General features: G+C 38.2%; 1 protein-coding gene across 2 annotated transcripts; it reads left to right on the top strand.

The window, feature by feature from the left end:
• The first annotated feature begins 373 nt into the window (after nt 1-373).
• RNF20 (ring finger protein 20) lies at nt 374-26,422 on the top strand. Of its 2 annotated transcripts, none has more exons than XM_045562172.1 (20): nt 374-486; nt 1,636-1,790; nt 7,060-7,227; nt 7,350-7,497; nt 7,651-7,833; nt 11,274-11,392; nt 13,463-13,609; nt 13,773-13,850; nt 14,047-14,166; nt 16,282-16,461; nt 17,408-17,543; nt 18,427-18,548; nt 18,675-19,045; nt 20,181-20,298; nt 20,853-21,002; nt 22,707-22,919; nt 23,786-23,911; nt 24,079-24,219; nt 24,973-25,074; nt 25,329-26,422. In XM_045562172.1, exons 2-20 carry the CDS (start codon nt 1,662-1,664, stop codon nt 25,503-25,505), a joined length of 2,928 nt encoding a protein of 975 aa, XP_045418128.1. In that variant the 5' UTR covers nt 374-486; nt 1,636-1,661; the 3' UTR covers nt 25,506-26,422. The 2 variants fall into 2 exon arrangements, with proteins under 2 accessions (XP_045418128.1, XP_045418127.1); XM_045562171.1 differs by having other exon boundaries at nt 24,931-25,074.
• The last annotated feature ends 1,336 nt before the right edge of the window (nt 26,423-27,758 follow it).

Below are 27,758 nucleotides of genomic sequence, written 5' to 3'. Positions count from 1 at the left end.
GCTGAAAGACTGACGGGACCATCCGCCACACTGCAGTCTGAACGAGTCTCGGCAGATCCAACGACAGGCAGCAGAACAAGGCATTTTGTCTTTGTAGAAAAACCAGATCGCAGTAGCAACGGCCACCAAGTCAACAAAAGTCATTTGCTCTCCAACCGGGAAAAAACAAAGCCCGGAAACTCCCACAGGTTTTAGCCGCGGGAGGTTCCCGCCCCTCCCAAGAGCAGCTAACGAGGCGGTGCTTCCTCCGGCCGCTCGCGCCCTCGCCTTACGTCACTTCCGCCCGGCGGGGTCTCACAGTCCATCCGACAAGGTTGAAGCGACTTCCTCTTTTCTTTCCCTTCTTCCTCTCCCTGGTCCCGCCTCCCGGAAGCTTTGTCCTGTCTTCCCCGCGGGTCAGGGGTGAGAAGTAACACGATTGCGCTGGCCTTGGTGAGCAACTGCCGCGCATTCTGCTTCGCGGCGGCTCGAGTTAAAGGAACCCAGGTTAGATCACTACCTAGGGCGTGACGTGACTGTACGGGCCCTCGGGAATCTCTACCGTCTCCAGTTCTGGTGCCCCCAACCCTCGGGCCTGCAACTAGCCTCGCTGAGGTTGGGGTCCTTGGCTCTTGGCGAGTGGGGTTGCGGCCTTTTCCCCGCTTGTCTCCTCTCTTTCCAAGCGAGGCCCTACTCAGGTTGTTGAGGCCGATACGTCTTTCTGGGAGTTTGAATTGGAAGCAGAGCCGTCTTGTAGTCTCCTTGGTGGCAGGGTCGTGGTCTCGGTAGTGGCAGGGTTGCTTCCTAAAGTTGCCAGAGTGCTTTAGCGTCCGTTCCGCCTCCTTTGAGCTCCGAAACCCTGGGAGGCAGGTAGGGCAGATGAAAAATATATTCGCCTCCATTGTACAGATGAGGACACTGAAGCTTTTGGAGGACTCGTACTCTTTCAAGGCAACAGGCTAGCTAAGAGGTAGAACTGGGGATTCACACCCACATGTAATTTACCTAGGCTTGCACAAAATAGTTGGGAGAGCATTTAGAAATAGGGGAGACACTGCAAATGTTAAAAGGAGAGCTGGTGTTTTGGAATGCTTTATGTCCGGCGTTGTGCTAAGTTTTTTCTATAATTATATCATCCAATCCTGCAATAAGTGTACGAAGTACATACTGTAGTTACTCCTGGTCTAGGTAACTGAGGCTCAGAAATGATAACTGACATGTCCTGTATTAATGGCTTAGTAGACATTTCCCAGATCTCTTTCAGTTTTATGATTCTTCCAACACTGTTGGATGAATATCTCATAATCAAACTCTCCTTTTCTGATTTCAGCATTTTAGGAAGAGAGATTCATGAAAGTTATTCTTGGTTTCTTCACCCTTTGCCCATTGTCTTATTGCTTATCAGCATCCTATTTAGAAATCTATAGTCGTGTGAATTCTGCCTTGATGCTTACTCCACAATTTAGTTTTTTTCTCTCCAAGAAAAATTTGGGGACGGTGGTATTGGTGTAGAATTAATGGATCCAGGTTAAAGGGTTGGCCAGAAAAAAATTGCTAGATTTTACATCATAAATGGTCTCTCTTTATAGTTGTTTTCTTTGCATGTCTTACCTCAGTAAGACATTTTTTTTTTTTTTTGCCTTATTTTCCCTCCAGGAAAACAGCTATCATCTTATGCCAAGATGTCAGGAATTGGAAATAAAAGAGCAGCAGGAGAGCCAGGCACGTCCATGCCTCCGGAGAAGAAGACAGCTGTTGAAGATTCAGGGACCACAGTGGAAACAATTAAGCTAGGGGGTGTCTCTTCAATGGTATGAGGAAACAATGACATGCAAGTGTGCTTTTCTCCTGTCAGTGGCAACTTGAAACTAAAAATTTATCGAAGCCTTCTGGAATGAGGGGAAGCCATTTGAAAAGAAGAGGGAAATAAAACAGGCCAAAAGTAGGTGAAATGTGGCCAGTTCTGGAGGAGAGGTAGATTGATATTTGATCTTTGTTTTCAAGGTGTGCTTATATTCTTTTGAAAGTCTGGTGCCAGATCCAGCATTAACTATAAATATTTAATAGTGGGAGGATGGACATTCATTTTTCATTGATTGAAAAATTCCACTGTCAGATTCTAAGAGGCAGTGTAGCAAAATCATTGAGAGTGTGTGCTGAAGGGTGAGAGTCTGAGACCAGACTGCCTTGGGTTGACTTTCAGCTATACCACTTCCTAGCTGCAAGGCCTTGTGTCTTCCTGTGTCTCTGTTTTCTTATCTGTAAAATATAGTTAAAGTACCCCCCACATTAGGTTTTGTGAGGATGACATGAAACTCCCTGTCAAGGGCTAAAACTTTGCCTTTAACATAGTAATTATTCAAAAAATATGAGCTAGTAATAGTTATTGGGCTAGATAATATAATGGTGAATAAAATAGGTATTATCCTTGTTCTTATGAAGCTGACAGTTTCATTAGGGTATTATACACCAAAAGCTTACAGTAATGTTATATATCCATTAGACGTCAGAAGCTTACAGGTTTTGATCTAGATTAAGATTCTGCTTTTTGGAACTCTGGTTTGGGAATATGATGTTAAAGTTTACATTGATGTAAAACTTTACATTTTAATAGCTTACAAAACCACATCTATTACTTATTTGATTTTGAGGCTAAGGTTTAGGGAGGTTGATTTTTTTTCAGAGTTAGAATAATAGGAAAATTCATAATAAATTGTTGATGAAGTGTCATTTTTGAGGTTGTCTGGGGTTCTAGTACTCTATACTGCTGCCAGGAGGTGGTTTTGACTTAGCACTGTCTCCAATCATGCACTCCAAAGGCATTTATTCACTTAGTAAATACAAACATTTGTTGAACGTATGTTATTTGCTGGCCCCTAGACTTCAGTTTGTAGTGTGGCACTGACAGAGGAATAGACTGTTATAGTAGAGTGGGGTATGTGATGTTCATAGGGATAAGCACATACTCTATGGGAAGCACATAGTACACATCTCAGTTTGGTCTTTATCCAGGTCAGTGAGGAGCCATTGGACTGACTTAAGTAGAGGAGTAACACGTTCTGATTTATGTTTGAAGAATAGGCTATAGAGGAGCAAGGGTTATAAGCAGGAGTCCAGTTAGCAGAATTATTCCTAACTCTTTGTCACCCCCTTTTTCCTCTCAACCTGAACTCTCCAAAGGTAGGGATCTGAGACATGTATCCGCTGATCCCTGCCCCGGTTGTTTGAAGGTTGCCTTTCAAGGCGATAATTCCTGTGCATTTCGAGGTTGCTGTAATGAGTCAACTGAGATTGTGGGACAGAACAACTAAGAGACTCATAAAGTGTGTTTGAAGTTGGAACACTGGCAGTCTGAATGGAGCTGTCCACCACAACTGTGCTGAAATCTGGAAGGCCGACAAGACGTGGCACAAAAGTGTTTGAACAGGAGGCTTTTGTAGTAATCCTAATGAGGGATCATGGTGGCTTGGACCACTGTGGAGGTAACATTGACAAGATTTGCTGATGGACTGAATGAAACGTTTGAGAGATAGCAGAGAGGATTACCCTGGGATTTGGAGTTTTTACTTCCTTAGCTAGGGAGGTATAGTATATGAGAGGAGCAGATTTTTGGGAGCCATGGAGGGTTGATTGTGAGTTTGGTTTGGTTTTGAACATGTAAGTTTGAGATATTAATTAATAATGAGATATCAGTGCTAAAGCTGTCTATATGGGAATCATCATTTCATAAGTGGTATTTAAATCCATAAGACTAGAGACTCTCCCTTAAGGAATAAGTGTAGATAAAGAAGAGGTCTGAGGACAGAAACTTGGTACACTGCAACCTTTTCATGTCGAGATGAGAAGGGCCTAATCAAAGATACAAAAAAAGAGGGATCGATCAGGTAGGACAACAGCAAGAAAGAGTGGGGTCCCAGAAGCCAGATGAAGAAAATGTTTCAAGGAGTTTATCAGGGGCTGCCGATAGGTTGAGTAAAGGGAGGATGAGATGTTATACTTAATGGAGAATTCACTGGAGACTCCAGAAGACCTATGTAGTAGGGATGGAAGCCTGATTGCAGTGAGCTGAAGAGAATATGAGAGGAAAGAAATTAGGGAAAAGAGGGTAGAAACAATGCTTTAGAGGAGTACTGTAAAACAGAACAAAGAAGATGGGGCAGTAGCTAGGGGGAAATGTCGGTTAAGGGAAGGTTTTTGTTTGTTTGCTTTTTAAGGTAGGAGATAAGCAGCATGTCTATCTGTTGATTGAAATGATTTGGTAGATGATAAAATTGATGATATAGCAAAGAGGAGATAGTTACTGTGATGTCTTTGAATAGATGAGAGGGACTGTAAGGTAAATCACAAGTTGCAAAATTGGCCTTAACTAGGAGCAGGGACGGTTTATCTATAACAATAAGAAGGCAGGCAGGGGATATGGGTTCTGATGTAGGTAGGTCAGTAGCTGTGGTTGTGGGAGGTAGGTGTGGGCATTCTCTTATGATTGCTTCTATTTTTTTTCCCAGTGAAATCAGAAGCAAGGCTCACCTGAAAGTGAGGATGGGTGAGGAAGGTTTGGAGGTTTGAAGAGGTTAGAAGAAGGTATGAAGTAGTCATCTAGAAGAGAGAATGGGCTAGAGAGATGTAGGGTTGCTGGGCAGCACTTAGGCCCTACTTGAATTTGTGATCATGAGTTTAAAGTGAAACCAATTAGCATGATGCTGTATTTTTTCTAGTTGCATTTAGCTGCATGGGTCTAGGCTTGGAGTAGGTGGAGAGTTGGATGTTACCAGGATTGGGATTTTTACCAGATAATTATGATGAAGGACCAAGGAAGGAGAAGAAAGCATGTAAAAGGAAGTGATTTTAATGACTGATCATGGCATTTAAGTTCGGTAAAGAAGGAAGTGAGGAGTGAAGGACAGGGAGAGGTATAGGACCAATGGTTTGTAGATCCTGATTTGTAGGTTGAAGAATTCTTGGAGAGAATAAGCTGGAAAAATAGTGGTAGTTGTGGAGAATGAGTTGTTTGAAATTGACCTTATAGAGGACATGTAGGTGTATCTAAAACTAATTATAGGAGTTGGTGACTGAGGGAGGTAGAGGACAAGATCATTGGTGGAGAGGGGATCAATGCCTTGATGATCCAAGATACAGGAAAGATCATCTATGTGTGAATTGATACCATTAAGAATTATGACAGGGGTAAATACTACATTGGAGACAGTGGTAATAAGCTAGGTGCTAAATCTTTGAGAAGTGTGGGGAAAAGACTTGCGCATTTATAGATGAGTTCTGCAAAGCAAGGTGACAGGTGGTGTAGACTAAATGCATGGGCTTCAAAGCTAGGAGGTTTTAGAGAGGAAGAGGGGATGATAGCCTGGAAGTGCAGTGGAAAATAAGGAGGGCACTCATCCACCAGGGGCTTCAAGGGGAATGAGAGGGAAGTAGTGGAGAAGCCTGCAGGGAAACAATGTTCTCATGGAGATTTCAGTTAAAGCAAAAAGGGCAAGACCTGTTCAGAGAAGATTTTGAGGATAATTAATAGTATTAATAAACTGGTACAGTGGGGAAACTATTGACTACCCTGGCATTATCAGGAATGTTTTACCCAAAATGGAAGACAGAAAATAAAAGTGAAACACACAATTGGTGCTCTAATAAACAGTTCTTACTTTAAAATATTTATTTTATTTTATCAATTTCATTAATTCCAGGTAAAGTGAGAACATAAGCCTTTCTACATACTGGTTCATTGTCTGTGATATTCTCCCCTTACCTGGCCCCTCCCCAGCTTGTCCTGGGGAAGGAGCTGTTGAGAGGGGTGTGAAATTACTGATGAAGTGAAGGGTTTGCAGAAACAGAAGAGGACGGGATCCTGAGCACAAGTTGAGGTTTTAAGAACGTGAGCATAGGTTGATGAGTTGTGCGAATGTGTCAAAGAGATGGAGAATTAAGGAGCTTCCTGTCTGATGGCTTCATTTGCTCATTGAAATAGGAAACAAAGCCATCTGCTTAGTGTGATGTAAAAGGGCTCAGGGCTTGGTAGAATTTGATATTGCCTTGATAGAGATTGGGAGATAGCTCACTTGTTCAGGAAACATTTTTGGGCAAATTATAAGATCTGTTCAGGTTAGAAATTCATTTTGTAAAGGCACCAGTTTCCCTGGTTTAATGAACTTATCTAGAAGTCTCAGCATACTGGGGATACAAATGGAATAGTTAGATAATCGGAATTAATTCAGATTGGGGTTTGTTCACAGGGGTGGAAGGAAAGGATTAAGGGCAGAGAAATGAGGAGGCTGATAGGCAGGTGTTTGAAGGAATGTAGTATAGTGTATAGTCAAGATACAGAAGATAGTAGAGACAGAAGGGGACTGCAAGGGACAAAGGAGAGAATTTAAAATTCTAGAAATCAAAATAGGTGAAGGGACTGGTATATTGGGGTAAAGGCATGAGATACCTGGAAAGATGTCGTTTTATTCAGGGAGTGGGAAGTTGGAATTTAAGATTTCATGTGGGGCACAGTTTCAGATAATGACAGGAGTCGAGGATGTGGCTTTTGAAATGCATGGCTGAAGCACAGTGGAGGAGGTAATCATTGGAGTTAAGTAATTCAAAATACCGACAGCCTAGATGCTTGAGGATTAGATGGTTTGTGTACAACAAGTATATTGAAGTGACTGGATATATTGGCAGGAACTGGGATAGAGAAGGACCAAGGTGCCCAAGTCTTGAATGAATAAAGTGCATAGGAGATAGGTGACAGTATTGATTGGAGTACAGGGTGGTCTGACTGCATGGTGGAGCCTCAAAGTAGCATTACTTTGTGGATGTGCATGTGAATAGAGCAACGAGATGGGTGTGGTTGAGGTTCTAGTGTATTTGTTTGGGTCATTCTTTCTTCACATCATCATGCACCCATTCCTTTATCTCTTCTGCTTCTACTTCTTATTTGCTTATTTCTTGTAAGTTTCTTTTTTTGGATGAATAGCTTTATTCATTGAAAATAACTCATGAACTGATGTAACTTTGTTGAATTTAACAGTTCATTTGTCTGATTTCTTTGTGGAGACTAATAAGATTGGTTTCCTGGGGCAGGAGGAGTTAGACATTCGAACACTGCAAACCAAAAATCGCAAGCTGGCAGAAATGCTGGATCAACGGCAGGCCATTGAAGATGAACTCCGTGAGCACATTGAAAAACTGGAACGACGACAGGCCACTGATGATGCCTCACTATTGATTGTCAACCGGTACTGGAGTCAGGTAGCTAACTTGTTTATTTGCTTGGGTTTTTATTTAAGCATTTTAGTTCTCCCTTACTACTCTCTTCATTTCCAAAGTTATATCCTTTTGTTTTTTTCATAATTGCACCTGCCCTTCTCCAGTTTGATGAAAACATCCGTATCATCCTTAAACGTTATGATCTGGAGCAGAGTTTGGGAGACCTACTAACAGAAAGAAAAGCCCTGGTTGTGCCCGAACCAGAACCAGACTCTGATAGCAATCAGGAACGCAAAGATGACCGAGAGAGAGGTGAGTGTTTGTGATGCATTCTATTACTGCATGCTATCTGGGTTTTTGAAGGAGAGCTTTGCTTTGAGGCTCTCCATTTGGGGAGAAATTGGGTTTTTGTTATTTCCAGTTTTGTAATTTTGGAGGGCTTCTTTTTTCCCCCTGTGTCCTCAGGGGAAGGGCAAGAGCCAGCTTTCTCTTTCCTTGCTACTTTGGCCAGCAGTTCCAGTGAAGAGATGGAATCTCAGCTACAGGAGCGTGTGGAGTCCTCCCGCCGAGGCGTATCCCAGATTGTGACTGTCTATGATAAATTGCAAGAAAAAGTGGAGCTGTTATCCCGGAAGTTAAATAGTGGAGGTGAGGCAAGAACCCGAGGGAGTAGTGGGGGAGGAATAAGAATGCACCTTTGCATGCTGATTTATAGTTTGGAAATTTACATATTTATTTTTAGTTAAATTCCTTGGAATCCTAATTTTCAACATTACTGGTAATGTCTTTACTGTGCCATATTAGTAATTTATTAATGCTTCACATTTCAAGCCACATGACACTCCTTTAAGAGGCTAAGGAAAGATTTTATCAGCTCCATTCTGATACACTCTTAATTAGACACTTTTGTAAACAGCAGAATTAATTTTATGATTTAAGACACAGCTCTGATTTCTGGATATTCATATAGTATATATAGGCTATTGATTTGTTAATGATAAATACTTTATTTTAAATGTTAGTAATTATTTTATTTAAAACTTTTTTTGTTAGATACCGAATTTTAACTTCAAAGAATCAATTTTTAATTATGTTCTTTTTCATTTTTCTGTTATTGCTAATGTTTTTAAAAAGAGTTGGTTTAGGTCTTAGAGTTGTTAGATCTCTATGTTTAAAAGGATAAAATAGAAAATAGTCTATGTATGTCAGAATGTCTATTTGAAACAAAATTATTTGGAGTAATTGTGCTATTATTCAGTGTTATTGCAGAAATTTATTATACTAAAATATTTATGTAGCTAGGTTATATCTTTAGTCATTTGTGCCATAAATCTCATGCTCAAATGCAAATAAATGCCTTGATTCATGTTTTCAGTAATATTCATGGTCTAGTTGGAGTATCTTAATTTCCCAGATTATCATTAAGATGTTTATTCATTTCTGAAAAATATAAGTTAGATGTATTAGAGGCTAAACCATTGGGTGAGCTAGAAAGAATTGTTACTATTTTGTAATTTTGTTTTTAAGGGTAATTGGGCTAAACTATCAACAAAATTAAGCAGCAGGCATGCAGAAGGCTTGTGAAAATTTGGTGGACAAGGGTTTCTTTTGCTTTTCCATTAGTGTGTGTGTGTATTTCTGTATTTTATTATTAGGAAAACAGATACTTGTTTTAAAATGTACAAATCAGAAATTCGTAAAAGTAGACTACTACCCCTATCTCACTTCTTAAAGATAGCCATTATAAACAATGTGTTTTGTTTCCTCCCAGACTTTTGTATTCATATATTACATCTACTGGAGTGTTCGCAGCTAAACTGTGCCTCTTGGTGCAGTGCTTTGGCTCACTCTTTGTTTCTTCAGTTTCTGGCATTGCCTCTGGTATCTAATGGATGCTTAGTCAATGGGAAAATGAATGAACAAGCTGTGTTTTATATATACATGTATACTTCTTTCTCTTTTGGGTTTAGTTGAATTGTGAGAGATGTTACATTTTAGTAATGTGGATAATATGCCATTTGCAGGGGCTATGTTAATGTTAAACTTGATTTTATAAATGAATATCAAGTTAAATAATTGCTATATTTAAAAAGGAACTAAAATGAGTAGTATATCAGATAGTACTTTAAAATTATTCTTTTTGATGGCGTGCATTTTAGGGTCGGGTTTAAGTTAAGAAATAAAAACATTTATTACAAATTACAAAGAGCTAAGCTATTATTTGTATCATAAAAGGCAATTGCTGTTGATAAGCTGAGCTTTCTAAGATGTAGATAGGTGAAGTATGAATTGTAGCATCAACTGTAACTTGTTTGGAAGTTCATTTTTTTCCCCCATGTTTGGTCCTTGATTCAAAAGAATTGCACTTACCGGCTTGTTTATTAATTTACTGAGCATTTATTGAGTGTTTATTGTAGTCTAGTCTTTAGTGCTTAGGATATTTTTTTTTATTCTATCACATTATCAAATGTTTAGGTTACATATATTGCCCTTGCTCCACTCGAGTCAGAGCTTCAAGCGTGTCCATCCCCCAGATGGTGCACACCTCACCCATTATGTGTGTACCTACCCATCCCCTTCTCCCCCCTCCCATCTGCCTGACACCCGATGAAATTTATTACTATATATGCACTTAAGTGTTGATCAGTTAATACCAGTTTGATGATGAGTACATGTGGTGCTTGTTTTTCCGTTCTCGGGATACTTCACTTAGTAGAATGGGTTCCAGCTCTATCCAGGATAATACAAGTGGTGCTATATCACCATTGTTTTTGTGGCTGAGTAGAACTCCATGGTATACATATACCACATTTTATTAATCCACTCATGTATTGATGGACACTTGGGTTGTTTCCACATCTTTGCAATTGTGAATTGTGCTGCTATAAACATTAGAGTGCAGATGTCTTTTTTTTATAGAATGTCTTTTGTTCTTTTGGGTAGATGCCCAGTAATGGGATTACTGGATCAAATGGTAGTTCTGCTTATATCTCTTTGAGATATCTCCATATTGCTTTCCACAGTGCTTGGGATATTGAGAGTACTAAAATTCAGAGCCTAGCTTTTAACTCAGGTTATGAATCAGAATCACCTTAGGAGTTTTCTGAGCATACTGTTTGTAGCTCTGCTCATGGAGATTTTTATTCAGTAGGTGTGGGATAGGTCTACTTTAAAAGTTTCTTAAGTGATTCTAATGGACAGTCCTAGATTGAAAACCACAAAAACCATCACATGACCAACTTATTCTTTATTGTTTTTAAAAGTGATCCCAAGAAGTGTCATGAAAGAGCACGCTTTTTCTTCCTGATAACTCTGTGAAGAGTGATATATATCGTGAGAGTATATAGTTTCACTTAATAACATTTGGATTTGAACTATAGTATTTATGACTCTAATTTTAAACATATTTACTTGGTGTAATAAGTTCTTTAGTCTTACCTACCTGCTCTATAAATAGTAGCTTACATTTTGGTTTTTGAGCTTCAGGAGTGCTCCTAGCATAGTGTTTCAAAATACGATAAGAGAGTCTATGCTGTGTATTGTTCATGATTTTATAGATGCTTATTTAAAGATGAAATTCTGCTCCCTGCCCGCCTTCTCTCTCCCAACAGAGAGATGTTTTGTGTTGGTGTTAGTTAGTAGCAGGAATTTGTGATAGCCTTGTGAAATAGAATTATATTGCTATTAGGTCTGACACTGATTAGAGGTACCTCTGTCTTCAATTCTGAAATGGGGGATTGTGTTTGTCTTATATGAGTAAAGTTATAGAACCCCAGTTTCTTTTCTCGTGGCATTTTGGCCACGTAGAAAGGGATGGGAGTTAGGTGTCCTAGGCTTCAGGTTGACTCATTTCCTTAAGCAAGTCACCTGACCTCTGGGTACTGTATCTGTCATGTGAGATGATTAAAACCAGCCTACTACTACTACTTTTTTTTTTAATACAAGTATCCGGTGTATAAAAAACCAGCCTACTTCTTGAAGTTCTGAAGAAAATGAAGTGAGATAGTATGTTAATGATCTGGTGGGACACACTGTTTTAAAATTTAATACTATAGATACTAAATTAAAGTACAGTTCTTCTTCCCCAGATAATCTGATAGTGGAGGAAGCAGTGCAGGAGCTGAATTCCTTCCTCGCGCAAGAGAATATGCGGCTTCAGGAATTGACAGACCTCCTTCAGGAGAAGCATCGCACCATGTCTCAGGAGGTACTTGACCAGAAAGGAGAGATAGCTGTTTCCAGTGGCCTCTGGCAGACATTGACTCAGTATTCTGAGCGCTGTAAAGGTTCCCTTATTCTAGAAGACCTATTTTTATATTGAAGGACATGCAGACCAGGCTAAAGCAGTCAATGCTGAGAAATCAAAATCGAGGAAAGGTTAAGGAAAGAAGAGATTAATTCACTATTTCTCCTTGGCTATACTTCTGTTTAAACAGAATTTTAGAATCTTAGCCTTTAGGAAGAAATGCCATCATGTGGGATTTTGCAAAATGCAACACAATTCCAAACCTCCAAATAATGAGTTACCCAAGGATAAAAGACCATGTATTAATACAATGTTACTGAAGAATGGCTTGGTAAAAATTCAACAGAGAGTGACTCAGTAGGAACTACTGCATTGATGATGGCTTGGGAACCTGAGGAACGTGAATTTTCAGTGTAAACTTGGGCACAAATATTGCCATGATGAAACCATGCCAAGATTTGGACATTTATTTATACAAAATAATCAAGCTAAAGTGATGATAGGTCTTAATAAGACTCTTCTAATACTCCTGATTATCATTTTGGTTTATTTCAAAGGATATTCTACCAAAATTGGACCTCCTATAATTTGGCCATTGACTTTTCATGATTATTAGTAATTTAATAGTTAACCATTTACTTAGTGCTTTACATTTAACACTTTATGAATATTATCTCTATTGGTAAAATAATCCCACTGAACTGCGAAGGAAACAAATTCAAAGAGGTTAGTGATTGGTCTGAGGGCACATTGCTAGAAAGTGATTGAACTGTGTGTGTATGTGTGTGTGTGTGTGTGTGTGTGTGTGTGTGTGTGTGTGTAAGAACCATGAAGAGAGAAATGAACAACTGTGTTTTGAACGTAGATCTATTTAACTTCAAAGCCCATGTTCCTCATATGCCCTTGTTTCCTGAACTCTAGTGTTAAGGTTCATGCTGGGCTGGTTGCATGAGAATTATCTGGGGAGTTTATTAATTCATGTGGATTCTCATGGACCTTCAGAGGACTTGGAATATAGCAGCACTTATGAATAAATTGGATTGCAGTAGAAGGAATAACCTTCTGTCATGTTTTAAAATATAAACTAGGTGCTACCAAGATGGAAAGGTCTTTCTTTTCTAGCCAAATCTCAGATAGCATTGCTAACCTTTGCTCAACTGGGTTGATGTCCAAGGTGATTTTTATGGCTGGCTGTTGGTGCTGCCTGTCTGCTGGGAGCTCACCTTAGTTGTCCTCTGGAATGCCTGCAGTTTGTCTCTCTAGCATGGCAGTCTCAGGGAGTTGGACTTTTTACATGGTGGCTAACTTCTTCCATTGAGAATCCCAAGAACACGAGGCAGAACTTGTATGGCCTTTTTTGACATAGCTTTGAAGTTATGTAGTGCTATTTCTACTGGATCACTAAAGTTGACCCAGTTTCAGGAGGAATGGACAGAGTCTCCACCTCTTGATGTGAGTCCTATCGAAAAATTTTGGGGCCATATTTTAAAACCAATGCAAAGGGTATATGTAGGTTAATGTGAACATGTAACTGTTTTGTAATTAAAATACTAAATAGTGTTAGCTAGTATATAGCTCCTAAATAAACAGCGAACAAAAGTTTTTGTCTTTATATTGTAGTATCTAATTCTAGATTGCTCTCAGGCCAGCTTAAAAAAGAGAATGGATGTTTTCCTTTTGTTCTATCTCAATCATCATTTATGAGAATGTGGGGAGAGAAAGTTGGAGTGTAAAGATAACTTTTTTGAATTTTTATGTTATAAAATATTTGTCTGACAGAATGAAGGATATTATCTTTTCTCTTAAAAAAATACACATTTTTGATGGGTTTGTGGTCTATCTAGGAAATGGTGCTTTTCAGAGGTAGACAACTTATTGGCTATTAAGTGGTCTTTTCCTTGTGTGAAGACTTCTTATAGACTTCAGACTTACAGTTTTCATGACTGTAACTGCCCCAGAACTAAGTCATTCCTGTTCTAACTTGGTCTTTTTTTGCTGTATTTTTCTGAACGCCCTTTTTTTGGGATGTAGTTCTCCAAGTTGCAGAGTAAAGTGGAGACAGCTGAGTCACGAGTATCTGTCCTGGAGTCCATGATTGATGACCTGCAGTGGGATATTGACAAAATTCGAAAGAGGGAACAGCGACTTAACCGACACTTAGCAGAAGTCCTAGAACGGGTCAGTGCTGTTTTATAGTTGGGGGATTGGAATCATTTTAAGGAGTCTTCTCAGAAAGAAGCAACTTGGGGAGTGGTGCTTGGGGAAAAAACTGATCCTTTGAAAGTATGTTGATAATAAAGTCTTAGGGTCTCTCCCTGAAAAATCTTTGTCTTCTCTGTAGGTGAATTCGAAAGGTTATAAGGTGTATGGAGCAGGGAGCAGTCTCTATGGCGGCACAATCACTATCAATGCCCGGAAGGTAAAATCAGTGACTCAGGACACATTTTTTGACTTGGTGTCAGGCTTTCTCCCTAGGTACTTAGGATTGTGTTCACACTTGGCAAAGGGGCTTTGCCGTAAGAGTGGATCAGTAAAGATAGGAAGCTTAGATATGTGGATGATTTAAGAACTCTTTTTCTTAACTCTCATTTTGCTATTTTCCTGCTTCTTTCCAGTTTGAGGAAATGAATGCAGAGCTTGAGGAGAACAAAGAGTTGGCTCAGAATCGTCTCTGTGAGCTAGAGAAACTTCGGCAGGACTTTGAGGAAGTCACTACACAAAATGAAAAGCTGAAGGTAAAAGACACATTTCTGAAGGGCAGTAAAATCAGACCTTTTGCTGATCGACTCACATGCAAATTAGGTGTAGGAAAAATGTGCCTCAGCATAATTAAGGCCATATATGACAAGCCCACACACAGCTAACATTTATTTGGTGGCGGAAAGTTTCCTCTAAGATCTGGAAAAAGACAAGGATATCCACTTTCACTGCTTTAATTCGACATAGTAAGTACTGGAAGTCCCAGCCAGCCAATTAGTCAAGGATAAGAAAAGGCCTCTAAATTGGAATGAAAGAAGTAATGTTGTCTCTGTTTGCAGATGACATGATCTTACATATAGAAAACCTCAAAAACTCCACCAAAAAACTGTTATAACTATAAACAAATTCAGTAAAGTTGTACGATACAAAACCACCATAGAAAAATCAGTTGTATTTCTATACAATAAACTACACAAAAAAAGAATTAAGAAAACTACAACTTACAATAGCATCAAAAAAATAAAATACTTAGGAATAAATTTAACCAAGGGGGTGAAAGAGCTGTATAGTGAATGGATAAATAAAAAGAGAGAGAGTGTGTGTGTGTGTGTGTGTGTGTGTGTGTGTGTGTATGTGTATGTATGTAGTTATGTATATATCTGTGTATCAGTGGAATACCATTCAATCTTAAAAAGTAGGAAGTCCTGTCATTTGCAACAACATGGATGTACCTGGAGGACACACTAAGTAAAATAAGCCAAGCACAGAAAGACAACCACACGATCTCACATGTGCAATCAAAAAAAGTCCAACTCACAGATGCAGAGAGTAGAATAAATAGTAGTTGCCAGGGGACAGGGAAATGGGAGATGTTAGTCAAAGGGCACAAAATTTCAGTTATGAAGAGTGAAGAAATTTTGGAGATGTAATGTACAGTGACTATAGTGAATAATAATGTATCGTGTACTTGAAATATGCTAAGGGAGAAGATCTTAAATGTGCTGGCCACACAAAAAAGGTTACTGAAGTGATAGAAAAATTGATTAGCTGGATTGTGGTAATCATTTCACAGTATATATGTATATTAAAACATCATGTTGTATACCTTAAATATGTACAATTTTTAATTTGTCAATTATACCTTAATAAAGCTGGGGGGCAGAGAAATGTAAGTTTTGTTGATATAGCTACTTATTTACTTATATATTTACTTACTGTCTGTACCCTGGCTTGTTCTAAAAAGAATTTAAAGCAACCTACAAAGAGTAAATCATGGTGCTGTGACTTAGGAGTTGTTGAGAAAAATGAAGAGTAGGGTAAACTTGAGTGAGGATCCAAAATGGATTGAAAAGTGGGGCTTGTATACAAGATGATGCAAGGGGCATTCATATGCTGTGGTAAGGTGGAGCACTCACGTGTCAGTGATTGCCAAAGGGGTCCGCAGATTTGGCTCTGCAGTTTCTTGCTGCCAAAACAGAAAGAGACAGGATGAGTGATCCTGTTTTCAAACCTGTCCAGAAGAATTTTCTCCTCACATCCTTAGGGGAAGCAAGGGGATTCTGGAAGTCTTCCTCACTCCTCTTTCAATCACAGCCATCTGTATTTTATAATTTGATTTGTTACTAGGTAAATAGATAAGAATTAAGATGTTTGAACAGAAAAATTAAAAAGAGAAAAACAAAAGATCCCCTAAGTTGAATCAGTTAAAGTGTTTTGAGTGATTAAAGCAAACAGTTGCTTAGGAGAAGCATAATTAATTTTGATACCCTGCCAAAAAATTTTTTCTCTGTGACTGTTAATGAAGAGAACAAGTTAGTTACTAGGGTTCTCAACTGTATTTTTAAAATTAGCATCTGACAAATTTCATAAGGCTCTTTTAGTGGTGCAGGCTGACATGTAATGTAAAACACATCAAAACAATTCTGGGGAAGAATATAGCATATCCAGGTGCCACCCCTTAGGTGGGCTAATTTAATTTGGGGTAGATTTTATGTAACTAGAGGAATGGGTAGATAGACTTCATAATCTTTATAAAAATAGTTTGAATTGTGTAGGACATCAATTAGTTCAAAATTTTATTTCTTGCCTAGCATCTGGGGCACAGATACTAAATTCTGCTTCTGACTTCCTTAACTGTGGGCCCTCCTAAGGTGGAATTGCGGAGTGCAGTGGAGGAAGTGGTTAAGGAAACTCCAGAATATCGCTGCATGCAATCACAGTTCTCCGTCCTGTACAATGAGAGCCTACAGTTGAAAGCACACTTGGACGAGGCTCGGACTCTGCTTCATGGCACCAGGGGAACCCATCAGCGCCAGGTTGAACTCATTGAGGTAACAGCCTTGTCTTCTGTATATGAGCTTTTCTGCCTCAAATTTTACAGTTTTATTCTCTCAAGTGCAGTTAATCTCATTCATTCAGCAAACATTTATAGAGTGGCTGTGGGTCTTTACTCTGCTAGATGGTGGGTGTGCACAGATGAGACAACAGAATTCCTGCTCTCATGGATCTGGTAGTCTACAGTAGTGGGAGAATAGCATCCATTAGAATGCAGTGTGGTACAGTAGCCGCATATCCAAAAGATGCAGTGATAGAGGAGACAGACCATCTAATTTGTGGAATCTTCCTGACTCCACATGAGAAAGTGAAGTATGAATCTTAAGGGTAAATACAGGTTTACTGGTGGGTAAAAGTAGGAGAAGGGCATTTCCAACAGTGAGAACAGCAAGTGTAAAAATGTAAGAGAGCATGACAAATAGCTTAGCATGGCTGGAGCTTATGTGTATGAGGGAAAATAGTGCATAGAAGCAGCATCCTTACTTACATGCTATTGTAACATATAATGGTACCTGTAGATAGTTTTGTTTAAAGATAGAAACTTTTATTCATATATTTACTTCTGTATCATCCATAGTTCTTAAGGTAATGTTTATAGTAGTTGATGTTTTAATATATGCCTGAGCAATGAATTGGATACTCCTTTACATATATTTATATGCTGTTCTATGGTTTAGTTTTCCAACTAAATTGCAGTGTTTTCGGAGTTGGGACCATTTCCTTTATTTCTTTTGTATCCTGTCAGTTCCCAAATCAGTATATTGTAGGTACCTGGTATTACGTATTGATTGAACTGGAAATTTTCAGAGGAATACATTCTTTTCTTAGGATTTTCTTTTTCTATTTTTAGATCCTTATAGATAAAATTTAGGAGACAGAATAATAAAATGTGATATTTCCACATTAGATAAGAGGTTTTGATTGATTCCTTTTTCTATGTAGCGAGATGAGGTTAGTCTTCATAAGAAGCTGAGGACTGAAGTGATCCAGCTAGAAGATACACTGGCCCAGGTCCGCAAGGAGTATGAGATGCTGAGGATAGAATTTGAGCAGACCCTTGCTGCCAACGAACAAGCAGGTATAATTATTCTCATTCCACACTGCAGTTTATGCCTTCCTTGAAAGACATAACACAGTCCTGTCAGGTTCGTGTTTCCTGGTTCTTGTCTCAGTATTGAAGAATGATTACTGAGACCTAGTTCATGGACTAAATGAGCAGGCCAAACAGATGTAAGCAAGCCAGACAGATTTGTTAACCACAGTGCGTTCCAGAGAGGGGACGGGTCTATCTCCACCAGTGGAGGCAACCCTGAGTTTTTAGTACACATATGCTTTTAGAAAGGAGGCTGCCCCTCCTTTCTTTTAAGTGGAGTTTTCACTTCCTGCTCTTGGGTGATTGACAGGTTCTCTTACATAACTTTTAATCAGTGAGCATGCATCCTCCCAGAATCCTTCATGAAAGCCCATCAGGGGGGTCAAAACTGCTATGCTAATTAGATGGTAATGAACCCCAGGTCAGTTGAAGACACTTGAAACCCCTTAGTGCGTATGCTCTAGTTTACCCTATTTGTGTCCTTGACTGTATCTCCAGTTTGTGGTTTCTCTACCTTTTTCTGGTTGCTCAGTTCTTATATCTTCCTATCGTAGAGAAAACATCTGTTCCTCTCCCTTCCTCCTTATCCCTACCTAACAGTCCCTGGGATTTGTTAATGTTAACTTGAACTCAGAAGTCCTAGGTGCCTTAAATTCTATAAGCCAAACCCTATAATCCATCTTGGTTCACAGCCTGGATGTTTGTGTTTTAACTCAAGTTGACCAGTTTTATTTTCATCTTTTGAGAAGCACTCTTTCTTTTGGTAGTTCTCCCTATTTCTCGTGGTTCCTGATGTGTTCTGCACTTTGTCTCTTTGTGCCTTTGACCTGTCATAGTTCCTTATAACATTGCTATTGCTGTGTTTAAGGCCCTATAAACCGGGAGATGCGTCACCTCATCAGTAGCCTCCAGAATCACAATCACCAGCTGAAAGGGGAGGTCCTCAGGTATAAGCGGAAACTGAGAGAAGCCCAGTCTGACCTGAACAAGGTAACCTGGACGAGTAGAATAAGTATTATTTGCTGTTAAGGTTATAAAGCTGCTTTTGAATGAGGTAAACAATGTGGTTACCATACATGATGTGCATCTTTCTTTTCTTTTTCTTTATTTTTCCAGACACGTCTGCGTAGTGGCAGTGCCCTCCTGCAGTCTCAGTCTAGTACAGAGGACACTAAGGATGAGCCTGCAGAACTAAAACAAGATTCTGAGGACTTATCCACCCAATCCTCAGCATCAAAGGCATCTCAGGAGGATGCCAATGAAATTAAGTCCAAACGGGATGAAGAAGAGCGAGAGCGAGAAAGGAGGGAGAAAGAGAGGGAGCGAGAAAGAGAACGGGAGAAGGAAAAGGAGAGAGAACGAGAGAAGCAGAAACTAAAAGAGTCAGAAAAAGAGAGAGATTCTGCTAAGGATAAAGAGAAAGGCAAACATGATGATGGAAGGAAAAAGGAAGCAGAAATTATCAAACAATTAAAAATTGAACTCAAGTAAGTACAATATTTAGAGTAACTGTTTCTGACTCAGAAGCTAAGGTTGGGTCTATGCATGAAATGTTTGCTTGATGGCATGACTTGTCTGATTATTGTAATATTTTAAATTGCACAATTAATGTGGTCTCAACTCTTGGTGAAGTGTATAGCCAAAATGGCCTGCATGAACATTGTGCAGTTTGGTTCGGTGGTCAGGTGTCAGTAAATCTCATGATTGCAGCCTTATTTTTCATGAATCCAAGTTAAAGGAAGAGATGTCGTGATTAAAGGAATACTCCTGAGAATTATTGGAAATTAACTGCTGATCTTTATCGGATTTGAGCATATTGCTGGCATTAATTATAACTAAAATTATACTAAGTGGAGCACCTATGTATCACTGTAACTTGAACGGTATCTGATCTGTTGCCTGACAGTTAACTAGTTAGTGCCAGATCTTTTTACTAGATTTCTTAGATTTACTCCTACAGGCACTGGAACAGTACGATAGACCTTTAACCCAGTGAAACATTATCTTTATCATAACCTCATATATTGCCCCTTTCCTCCTGCATAACTAATAACTTCTACAATAGAACAGGTTACTTCTTGCTCCTCATTTTTAATAGCTGACCCTTTGTTGTTTGTATTTGATGGACCACTGTGCTCAAAATGCTTGAAGTCCTTTGGTGTATAAAAGTATAGTTAAGAGGTTTAATAATTTAGTAAGAGATGAAGTTTTATTCTTCAGCTGATGGTTAATCATTCAACTATCAAATAAGTGTGGTATCAGAATCATCTAAGTGACTTGTTTAAATACCTTCTTGAACATCATCCCAGACCTGTTGAATCTGAGTTTTTAAGGATGGGGGTCATGGAAATTTGCCTATGCAATAGGCAGATGTCTGTTTTATAATGTTATTAGAGAACTTTGTCTGAAGGGGGAAATGATTCCTTTATACAGCTTACTTTTCTGTACTTTCTAAGTATATCCAAAAGTCTCTTGATAGTCTGCAAAGTTTTGTCTCTTAGGTGTGATATAAAGTGTAAAATAAAACTGTTTTAAAATATCTTACTCAATTCAAAATTACCTTACTCTGATGGCCTGTTTTCTCATTACATTGTTCACCTCCATGTCCTACTCCTGTCATAGGAAAGCACAAGAAAGCCAAAAGGAGATGAAACTGTTGCTAGATATGTACCGCTCTGCCCCAAAGGAACAGAGAGACAAAGTTCAGCTGATGGCAGCTGAGAAGAAGTCTAAGGCAGAGGTAATCTAGTCTGCCATTACCTGTCCTTCTGGTTAAAATCTTCATTTGTGGGATTTTCCTTCATACTTCTCAAGGAGGTAGTTTCTTTTATCTTTAAAGTTAGCGTTTAACTGCAACATTTCCTGCTCTTTCAAAGACCATCTCAAGTAGATATTTTAAGATTCTCCACAAGGTGGTAAGATTACATCAGAATTACTGGAATTAGTAGTAGGCTTAGTGATTGCTATAGTGATTCTATTTTTCTCATTATTTTTGGGAGAAATTTCATGTACTTGTAATATTTGGGGGCCTAGGAAAAAAGGGTGATAACCACTATTCTAAAGAAAAGTACATGCGTACTCCTTAAAAAATGTTGCTAATAGAAGTGTGTAATGTTGGAATAGAGTGATGTTAAAACAGTGTTGTAATGTGACATATATAATTTATCTTGTTCCATAATTCTGTAAAGGTTCTTTTGGTGTTATCGGCCCTCCATCTGTGCACAGTATTAATTGATATTTGAAAATGTATTATAACTTATTATTTGTTTTTGTGTGATCCCTTTCCTCCTGTAGTTGGAAGATCTAAGGCAAAGACTCAAGGATCTAGAGGATAAGGAGAAGAAAGAGAACAAGAAAATGGCCGATGAAGATGCCTTGAGGAAGATCCGAGCAGTAGAGGAGCAGATAGAATACCTGCAGAAGAAGCTGGCCATGGCCAAGCAGGTGGGCACACTTTCTCTATTTAGTGGACTTATTAAGTAAATATTTCTCTGTGAGTAAGTTACTGCCAGTGAAATTTGCTTTTTTGTTCAAGTCTTTTTTGGTTAATATTTTTCCTCTTATGTGTTTTTCGTTTATTTTTACATTGAAGTCTTTCGTCCTTTCGTTATTTTGTTTTATGTATTTGTGAAGCAGGAAATTTATTTCCCAATGGATAGGCAGTTGTTCAAACATTGTTACGTTGTTTATTAAGGATCTGTCCTTTCTCTGCTAACCTGGAATCAAGGGATATAATGAATATAAAATGAAAACAAAGATAGATTATTTTATATACAGTGTGATTGTAAATATATGAAACGAAGAAAACTATGCTTATAAATAAGTATATAATTATATAAATTTATATATATGTATATACTTAGATATTTTGTACTAATATTTATAAAATTTTTATTTTTTATTTTGGTACTAGACAAACTAGTTTTAAAGTACATATGGAAAAGTAAACGAGTGATGAGGAAAATTAAAAAAGAAAAGCAAAGGGGTCTCTTCCAGGTATTAAAACATAAAGTTGCTATAGGTAAAAAAACTTGGGACTACTAAACAGACTATTGGAACTGAATAGAAACTCCAAAAATAGACCAAAGTACACATGGGTATTTAATATATGCTAAAGATGTAGTTTTAAATCAGTGGGGAAAAGGAAGGCTGTTAAATGTGGTGGGATAAAAGTTAAAAAGTGATATTAGAAAAAATTGGATACATACTTAAACACTCTACACTAGGATGATTTCCAGATGGATCATAGATATGGTATTTAAAAATGACTCCATCAAAAAGCTAGAAAACAAGTAAATTCCTTTATAAATTTGGAGTAGGGAAAATCTTCTTAATTATTAATAAAAGGCTACAAAACATGAAAGTAAGATTGGTAATGTTGAGTTATTAAAAAAAAGATATAAAAATTCTGCATGGCAAAAAAAAAAAAAACAACTAAAAAAAAAAAACACAACAAAAAACACTGTTAGCAAAGCCAAAAGATTAAATGACAAAAAGGAAAAAAATATTTTTCATTCTTCTCACAAAGGGGCTTATCTTTCTAATACAAAAATCTCTAAAATATGATAGGGAAAAAACCCAACAACCCAGTAGAAGAATAGACAAAAGATATGAGTAGTTCACAGAAAAGAATAGAAATGGCTTTTAAATATATGAAAAGATGCTCCGTCTCACTTATAGGATAGGTGTAAATTAAAGCTATGTTAGATACCATCCATCACCTATCAGATTGTTACGACACTTTGGATTTTTGCAAGTGCTGGGAAATCTGTAGATTAAATTTAGTATTTTAATTGTGGAAAAGTAAGAGAAAATGTGAGGTGTTATGATAAAAGTTCTCTTAATCAGCTGCTGCTTGATTGGTTTGCCTAGATTAAGGTATGTACAATGTCTGCTTTAACTGTCTTTGAGTACAGATCCACCAATGAGTATCAAATCAACAATTGGTGCCAGGGACCTCAGCTAATAGGGCTTCTTCTGTATACCTAGGACTAACCTAGTGACAAAACTAAGCTTCTTAAAACTAAGTCTCTATTGTCACTAAGTTAATTTATATCTAAATGAACAGAGAGAAAGTTTAGTTTCCTGTGCTCATTCTTTGGAGTTAGAAGATTGCTTTAAAATGAAGTCTCTCCCTGTTTATTTTAGGAGGAAGAAGCACTTCTATCTGAGATGGATGTCACAGGCCAGGCCTTTGAAGACATGCAGGAGCAAAATATTCGTTTGATGCAGCAGTTGCGGGAGAAGGATGATGCAAATTTCAAGCTCATGTCAGAGCGGATCAAGTCCAATCAGATCCATAAGTTGCTTAAAGAAGAGAAGGAGGAGTTAGCAGACCAGGTTTTGACTCTGAAGACTCAGGTAATTAGGATGAATAGAACTTTCTATTCTGTTGAAGTAGGTGCTTTCTCCATGTAAAAGAATGATTATTGTGGCATTTTTTGTGGTAGGAAAAAAACCTGATGACTAAATGTCCATCATTAAGGTACTGGTAAATAAATTATACACACCTACAACTGTATATCCCTAAAAGAGTACAGTGTAGCTGTTAAAACAAATATGGATCTGCTAATATTTGAAAATGTCTAAAAATAGAGATTTGTTCTATTATCCCTTTTGTGTTAAAATGTGTGTGTGTGCATGTGTTGTATATTTTAAAAATTTCTGGAATGCTGCATGATAAACTTTAAGAATGGTTACCTCTAAATATTGGGATCAGTTTGTGGGTGAGGGGTTAGGAAGTGGGTATGTGTGATTTTACTTTTTACCCTTTGATGCTGTTTGATTCTACTTTATGCACTACTTTCAAGAAAAAGACTGCTTTAGAACCTTTAGCCATTCTGAAAGAAATACATTTGGACTTTTGTTTGAGCCATAATTTATATGTTCTAGTATAAATTGCCAGGTTTTAAGCATTGGTATGGCCAGAAAAGATAAATATGTTATTGTCATTTCCCCTATTTTTGGCAGTTTGGAGAAGAATCTTTTCAGTGATTTCTCAGTCTTATTTGAATCTTCAGCAATATTTTACATTAAAAATGAAGCTTTCAACTTGTATAGTCTTGATGTACTTTAGGGGTTCATAGGTAAAATCAGTAATAGTTTGAGATTCCTAATAGTGTATTTTGTGGGCCACAGATTAACAGAGAATAGTGAAGTGTTTTGTTTCGTTTTGTTTTTTGTCTTTCTGTTTTTGTTTAAAAAAAATCTGATTTTCTTCTTCAAAGGTCGATGCCCAGTTACAGGTAGTAAGGAAACTGGAAGAGAAGGAGCATCTGTTACAGAGCAACATTGGCACAGGGGAGAAGGAGTTGGGTCTTAGGACCCAAGCCTTAGAGATGAATAAACGCAAGGTATGATTGATTACTCTGTAATCTAAAGTGATGGTTAGTCTCAGAGGAACAAAGAACTGTAACACTGATGAAATTATAGGTTTGCTTTATTCCTTGAACTTGGGTTAATACTTTGCCTCACTGGAAATAAGGGTAATAAGATGATGTTATTTGTATATCCCACATAGGCAATGGAGGCAGCCCAGCTTGCAGATGACCTCAAAACACAGTTGGAATTGGCCCAGAAGAAGCTACATGATTTTCAAGATGAGATCGTGGAGAACAGTGTCACCAAAGAAAAGGATATGTTCAATTTCAAACGAGCCCAGGTAAGAGCAGTGTCTTTTCTTTATATTTCATCTTTAGATGTAGACCCTCTGAGGTCTGAAGTGACCTATATGATGAATGAGTCATTGGTCTAATGTATATTGTTTCTTACTTTCCTTTTTGTGATAAGAAAAAAACCTGAAAACTAAATGTCCATCGTTAGGGTACCGGTAAATAAATTATACATACCTACCAAGGAGTACGTGTAGCTGTTAAAACAAATATGGATCTGCTAATATGTAAAAATTCCTTGAAGGAAGAGATCAAGTCTGCTTTCTTCACTGCCTTATTCCTAAAGCCTATTCTGGTGATTAGCGCCTAGTAGGCATGAAATAAATATTTATTTAATGAATGAGTTAGTGAATTTTTAAAGAAGTAGCAATGTAGCAACATTAGAGGATTTTAAAATCCTTACTTATAAATCTGTAAATTATTTTAAACCGATTTACCTTCAGCCTAAAGTAGTTGCCATAAAATAAAATGGCCTAGCCTCTAAACTCTTAGACTATGTTTTCGCAGGCCTGAATTGGCAATACTTACATTCAGCTCTAATTTGGGGATATGCTTATAGTTGCCTGTTCTGAAACAAAATATCTTGCCATTTGTAATTCTCTACATTTCTAAAATACAACTGGACTTGAAAGGACAGAAAGTCCTTTCTTTCCACAACAGAAAGTTCAAATTGGAGCAATTATTTTTCTCCCAAATGACAGGTTTGGGGAAGTGTGTCTAACAGGTATGCTATCCTACCACAGGAGGACATCTCTAGACTTCGAAGGAAGCTGGAGACCACTAAGAAACCAGACAATGTACCCAAATGTGATGAGATTCTGATGGAGGAGATTAAGGATTACAAGGTTAGAAAAATGGCCTCAGTGCTTTGTGTTTTTTGTCAATGCCTGAAGTGGCCTACCAATGGACTGGAGAATAAATACTGCACCTCTTTACATGACAGTAACCAGAGAATGGTTTATTTTGGAGGTGGTAGAAAGCGGTACTCTTGTCTTAGTGCCTTGTGGGTTTTCTTGTTGTTTGTTTACTTATATATGAGAGCCATTTGGATCGTGAACCTTTATGGTTGCTGAGACTCTCTGACTTCTTTTCTTTTTAGGCACGCCTGACCTGTCCATGCTGTAACATGCGTAAAAAGGATGCTGTACTTACCAAGTGTTTTCATGTTTTCTGCTTTGAGTGTGTGAAGACACGCTATGACACCCGCCAGCGCAAATGTCCCAAGTGTAATGCTGCTTTTGGTGCCAATGATTTTCATCGCATCTACATTGGTTGACCCAAGTCAAGAGAAGAAGAGGGGCTGGCTAGACAGGCACTTATTCATTAACCACCAAGCCTCTACCTCTTCTCTCCTTGACAGTCACCTCCAAGACAGTTTTCCTGTCAACTACCTTTCCTCCACAGACTTCACGTCGAGGCTCTCCTCTCCACTAGGTGGATGACGTTAGCAAAAGGACTGGTAAATAAATGCAAATCTTGGGTTTTAGAATGAATTGGAAACAAACAACTCTTATTTGTTTTCCCTACCAGGTTTGTTTATTTCCTGCTTTTCGACTTTTCAACATTTCCTTTTTCTGGCCCACTCTACCCATTCCTCCTGAGAAGTCAGATGGATGGTATTTGTGACAATAGAGAAGGAAACAAAGAGTGGAAACATGACTATTTTGAGGGATTGATCTTTTAGAAATAAGCTAGCCATGAACACAGACTTTTCTTGATTTGGGTAGTAAACTTTTTATAAATTTGGATTATAAAATGGAATAATTGTGCCATTCTTTCCTGGATGGATTGAAGCCCTAATGAAATTATGTCCAGGATGATTGAATCCATTTCCCATTTACTAGCAAAGTAACTTGTTAAGGTCAGCTGGTTTTCTTGTTAAAGTTATTTAAGTTTTGAATGTTCTGCTTAAAGTCTTTAAATTTGTTGATTCCAGAATAATTGCAAATAATGTAGCCCCTTTTGTCTGCTAATGAAATCAAGATTGGAGAGGGTGGGGAACAGGCCTGAGATGGTAAAGAGGTCTTGTGGGTACTCTGGGAACTTGATACAGAGATGCCTTGGTGAGCTATGAATTACTCGTATCCTTCCTTCCACAGGGGTTTTTGTGATCCCTGTTTCCAGAAGATTTTCTGTAATATTTCTGTAGGACTTTATATTCCACAAGCTTCAATTAAAGCAGGATTCAGTTTACTTTTGTATTTGTGGTTTCTCTTTGAAACTTTTGTCTTTGTAATTAACTAATGGATTTTATACCTGCTGTTCTGGAATCAAATTCTCATGAGCAGAAACAATTAGCTTAGATTAAGAGATGGCTGTGTTTAAAGTGTTTAGTTCTTTGATTAATTGAAGCACTTTTCTCCCAGTTGTTTTACTGAGTATTTTCTGAGGAGGAATTATGCCTAAGAGATGATGACTTAGAACTTGGGGATAGGTAGTCAAAAAAAAAAAAAAAAAAGATGATTTATTTGACTCCTTAATTGTTTTCCATTATTCATTATGGTGGGTGGGGGTAAGAGATTGTGATTTGTTTTTCAGGGAGTATAATGCTGCCTGGTGCTTTAGTTTGAGAGTTCTTGCATTATGTTTATAGTAACCAGCAAACCAGAGGTTTTCCGTATCTCTGGTAAGGGTTGTGTAAAGTGGATCTTTTTTTTTTTTTTCCTTTTTACAACCCAGTCTAGTCTTAGCAAATAGATCTTTCTTAATCACCACCTGTCCTAGAAGATGAGTAAGGGCAAATTCCATGTCCTTTTGTGGTCACCAGCTATAATCAGTAGGATTTGTGATGAATTCCACAGAGTTTGTGGTGTGGGTTAAGAAATGAGTCTAACTGGAGAACCTTACAAGGACATCAAGAGAGGTCATGGATCGCCCGATCCTGCTGTCCAGTATGCACACACGGCCATGATGGGGTTAGGCCCTGCTCCTGGACACATAGTTAATTTGCATTTAGTACAGGACACTTTCTCTTTGCTACTTACTTTTCTTATAGGGTAAGCTTGAACATAATTTTGTTGGCTTGGGGGTAAATAGACTACTTGGGCAGCAGGTGGTTTGGGTATATGACAGTTGGCTGGGGAAGCCAGTCTCCCACCACCAGGGGACCGTGGGGCCCAGGGAATGTTGTGGAAAGAAACCATTAGATCTGTGGGAAGCTGGGTTTAGAGGAAGTTCCTCTAGTTGAGAAGAGCAGGGAGGAACTTCAATCCCAATTAGCTTGAGGTCCAGGAAATACAAGGTGAGCTCTCAAAGTTATTTTTCAGATAAAAACCAAAAACGGTGTTGAGTAGCTTTTTGGCAGTGAGCTTCTGTCACTACAGAAGAGGTCAATGAATGGACTTCAGGAATACCCCCAAATAGCATACCAAATGTTGTTTGTGTTGTTTGTACATTACTAGTAGCTTGTATCATATACTTAAAGGAATTTTGAAGCCTTACAGATCTTGATCCATCTTTAAAGGGTCGTTTCTTTAAAGTAATGCAAGGGCATCCAAATAGGGGAAGAAGAGGTCAAACTATTGCTCTT

This window comes from Lemur catta, chromosome 10 (genome assembly GCF_020740605.2).
Source record: "Lemur catta isolate mLemCat1 chromosome 10, mLemCat1.pri, whole genome shotgun sequence".
Lineage (NCBI taxonomy): Eukaryota > Metazoa > Chordata > Mammalia > Primates > Lemuridae > Lemur > Lemur catta.
Note: the sequence above shows the minus strand (reverse complement) of the source record. Positions and strands in the feature narration are given on the sequence as shown.

Excerpts from the sequence above, each read along its gene's own strand:
- RNF20 (XM_045562171.1), top strand. The coding sequence starts at position 1,662 with ATGTCAGGAATTGGAAATAAAAGAGCAGCAGGAGAGCCAGGCACGTCC. Across the intron at positions 17,544-18,426 it reads TGCTGCCAACGAACAAGCAG|GCCCTATAAACCGGGAGATG; the intron begins GTATAATTATTC and ends GCTGTGTTTAAG. Across the intron at positions 24,220-24,930 it reads TCAATTTCAAACGAGCCCAG|GTTTGGGGAAGTGTGTCTAA; the intron begins GTAAGAGCAGTG and ends CCCAAATGACAG.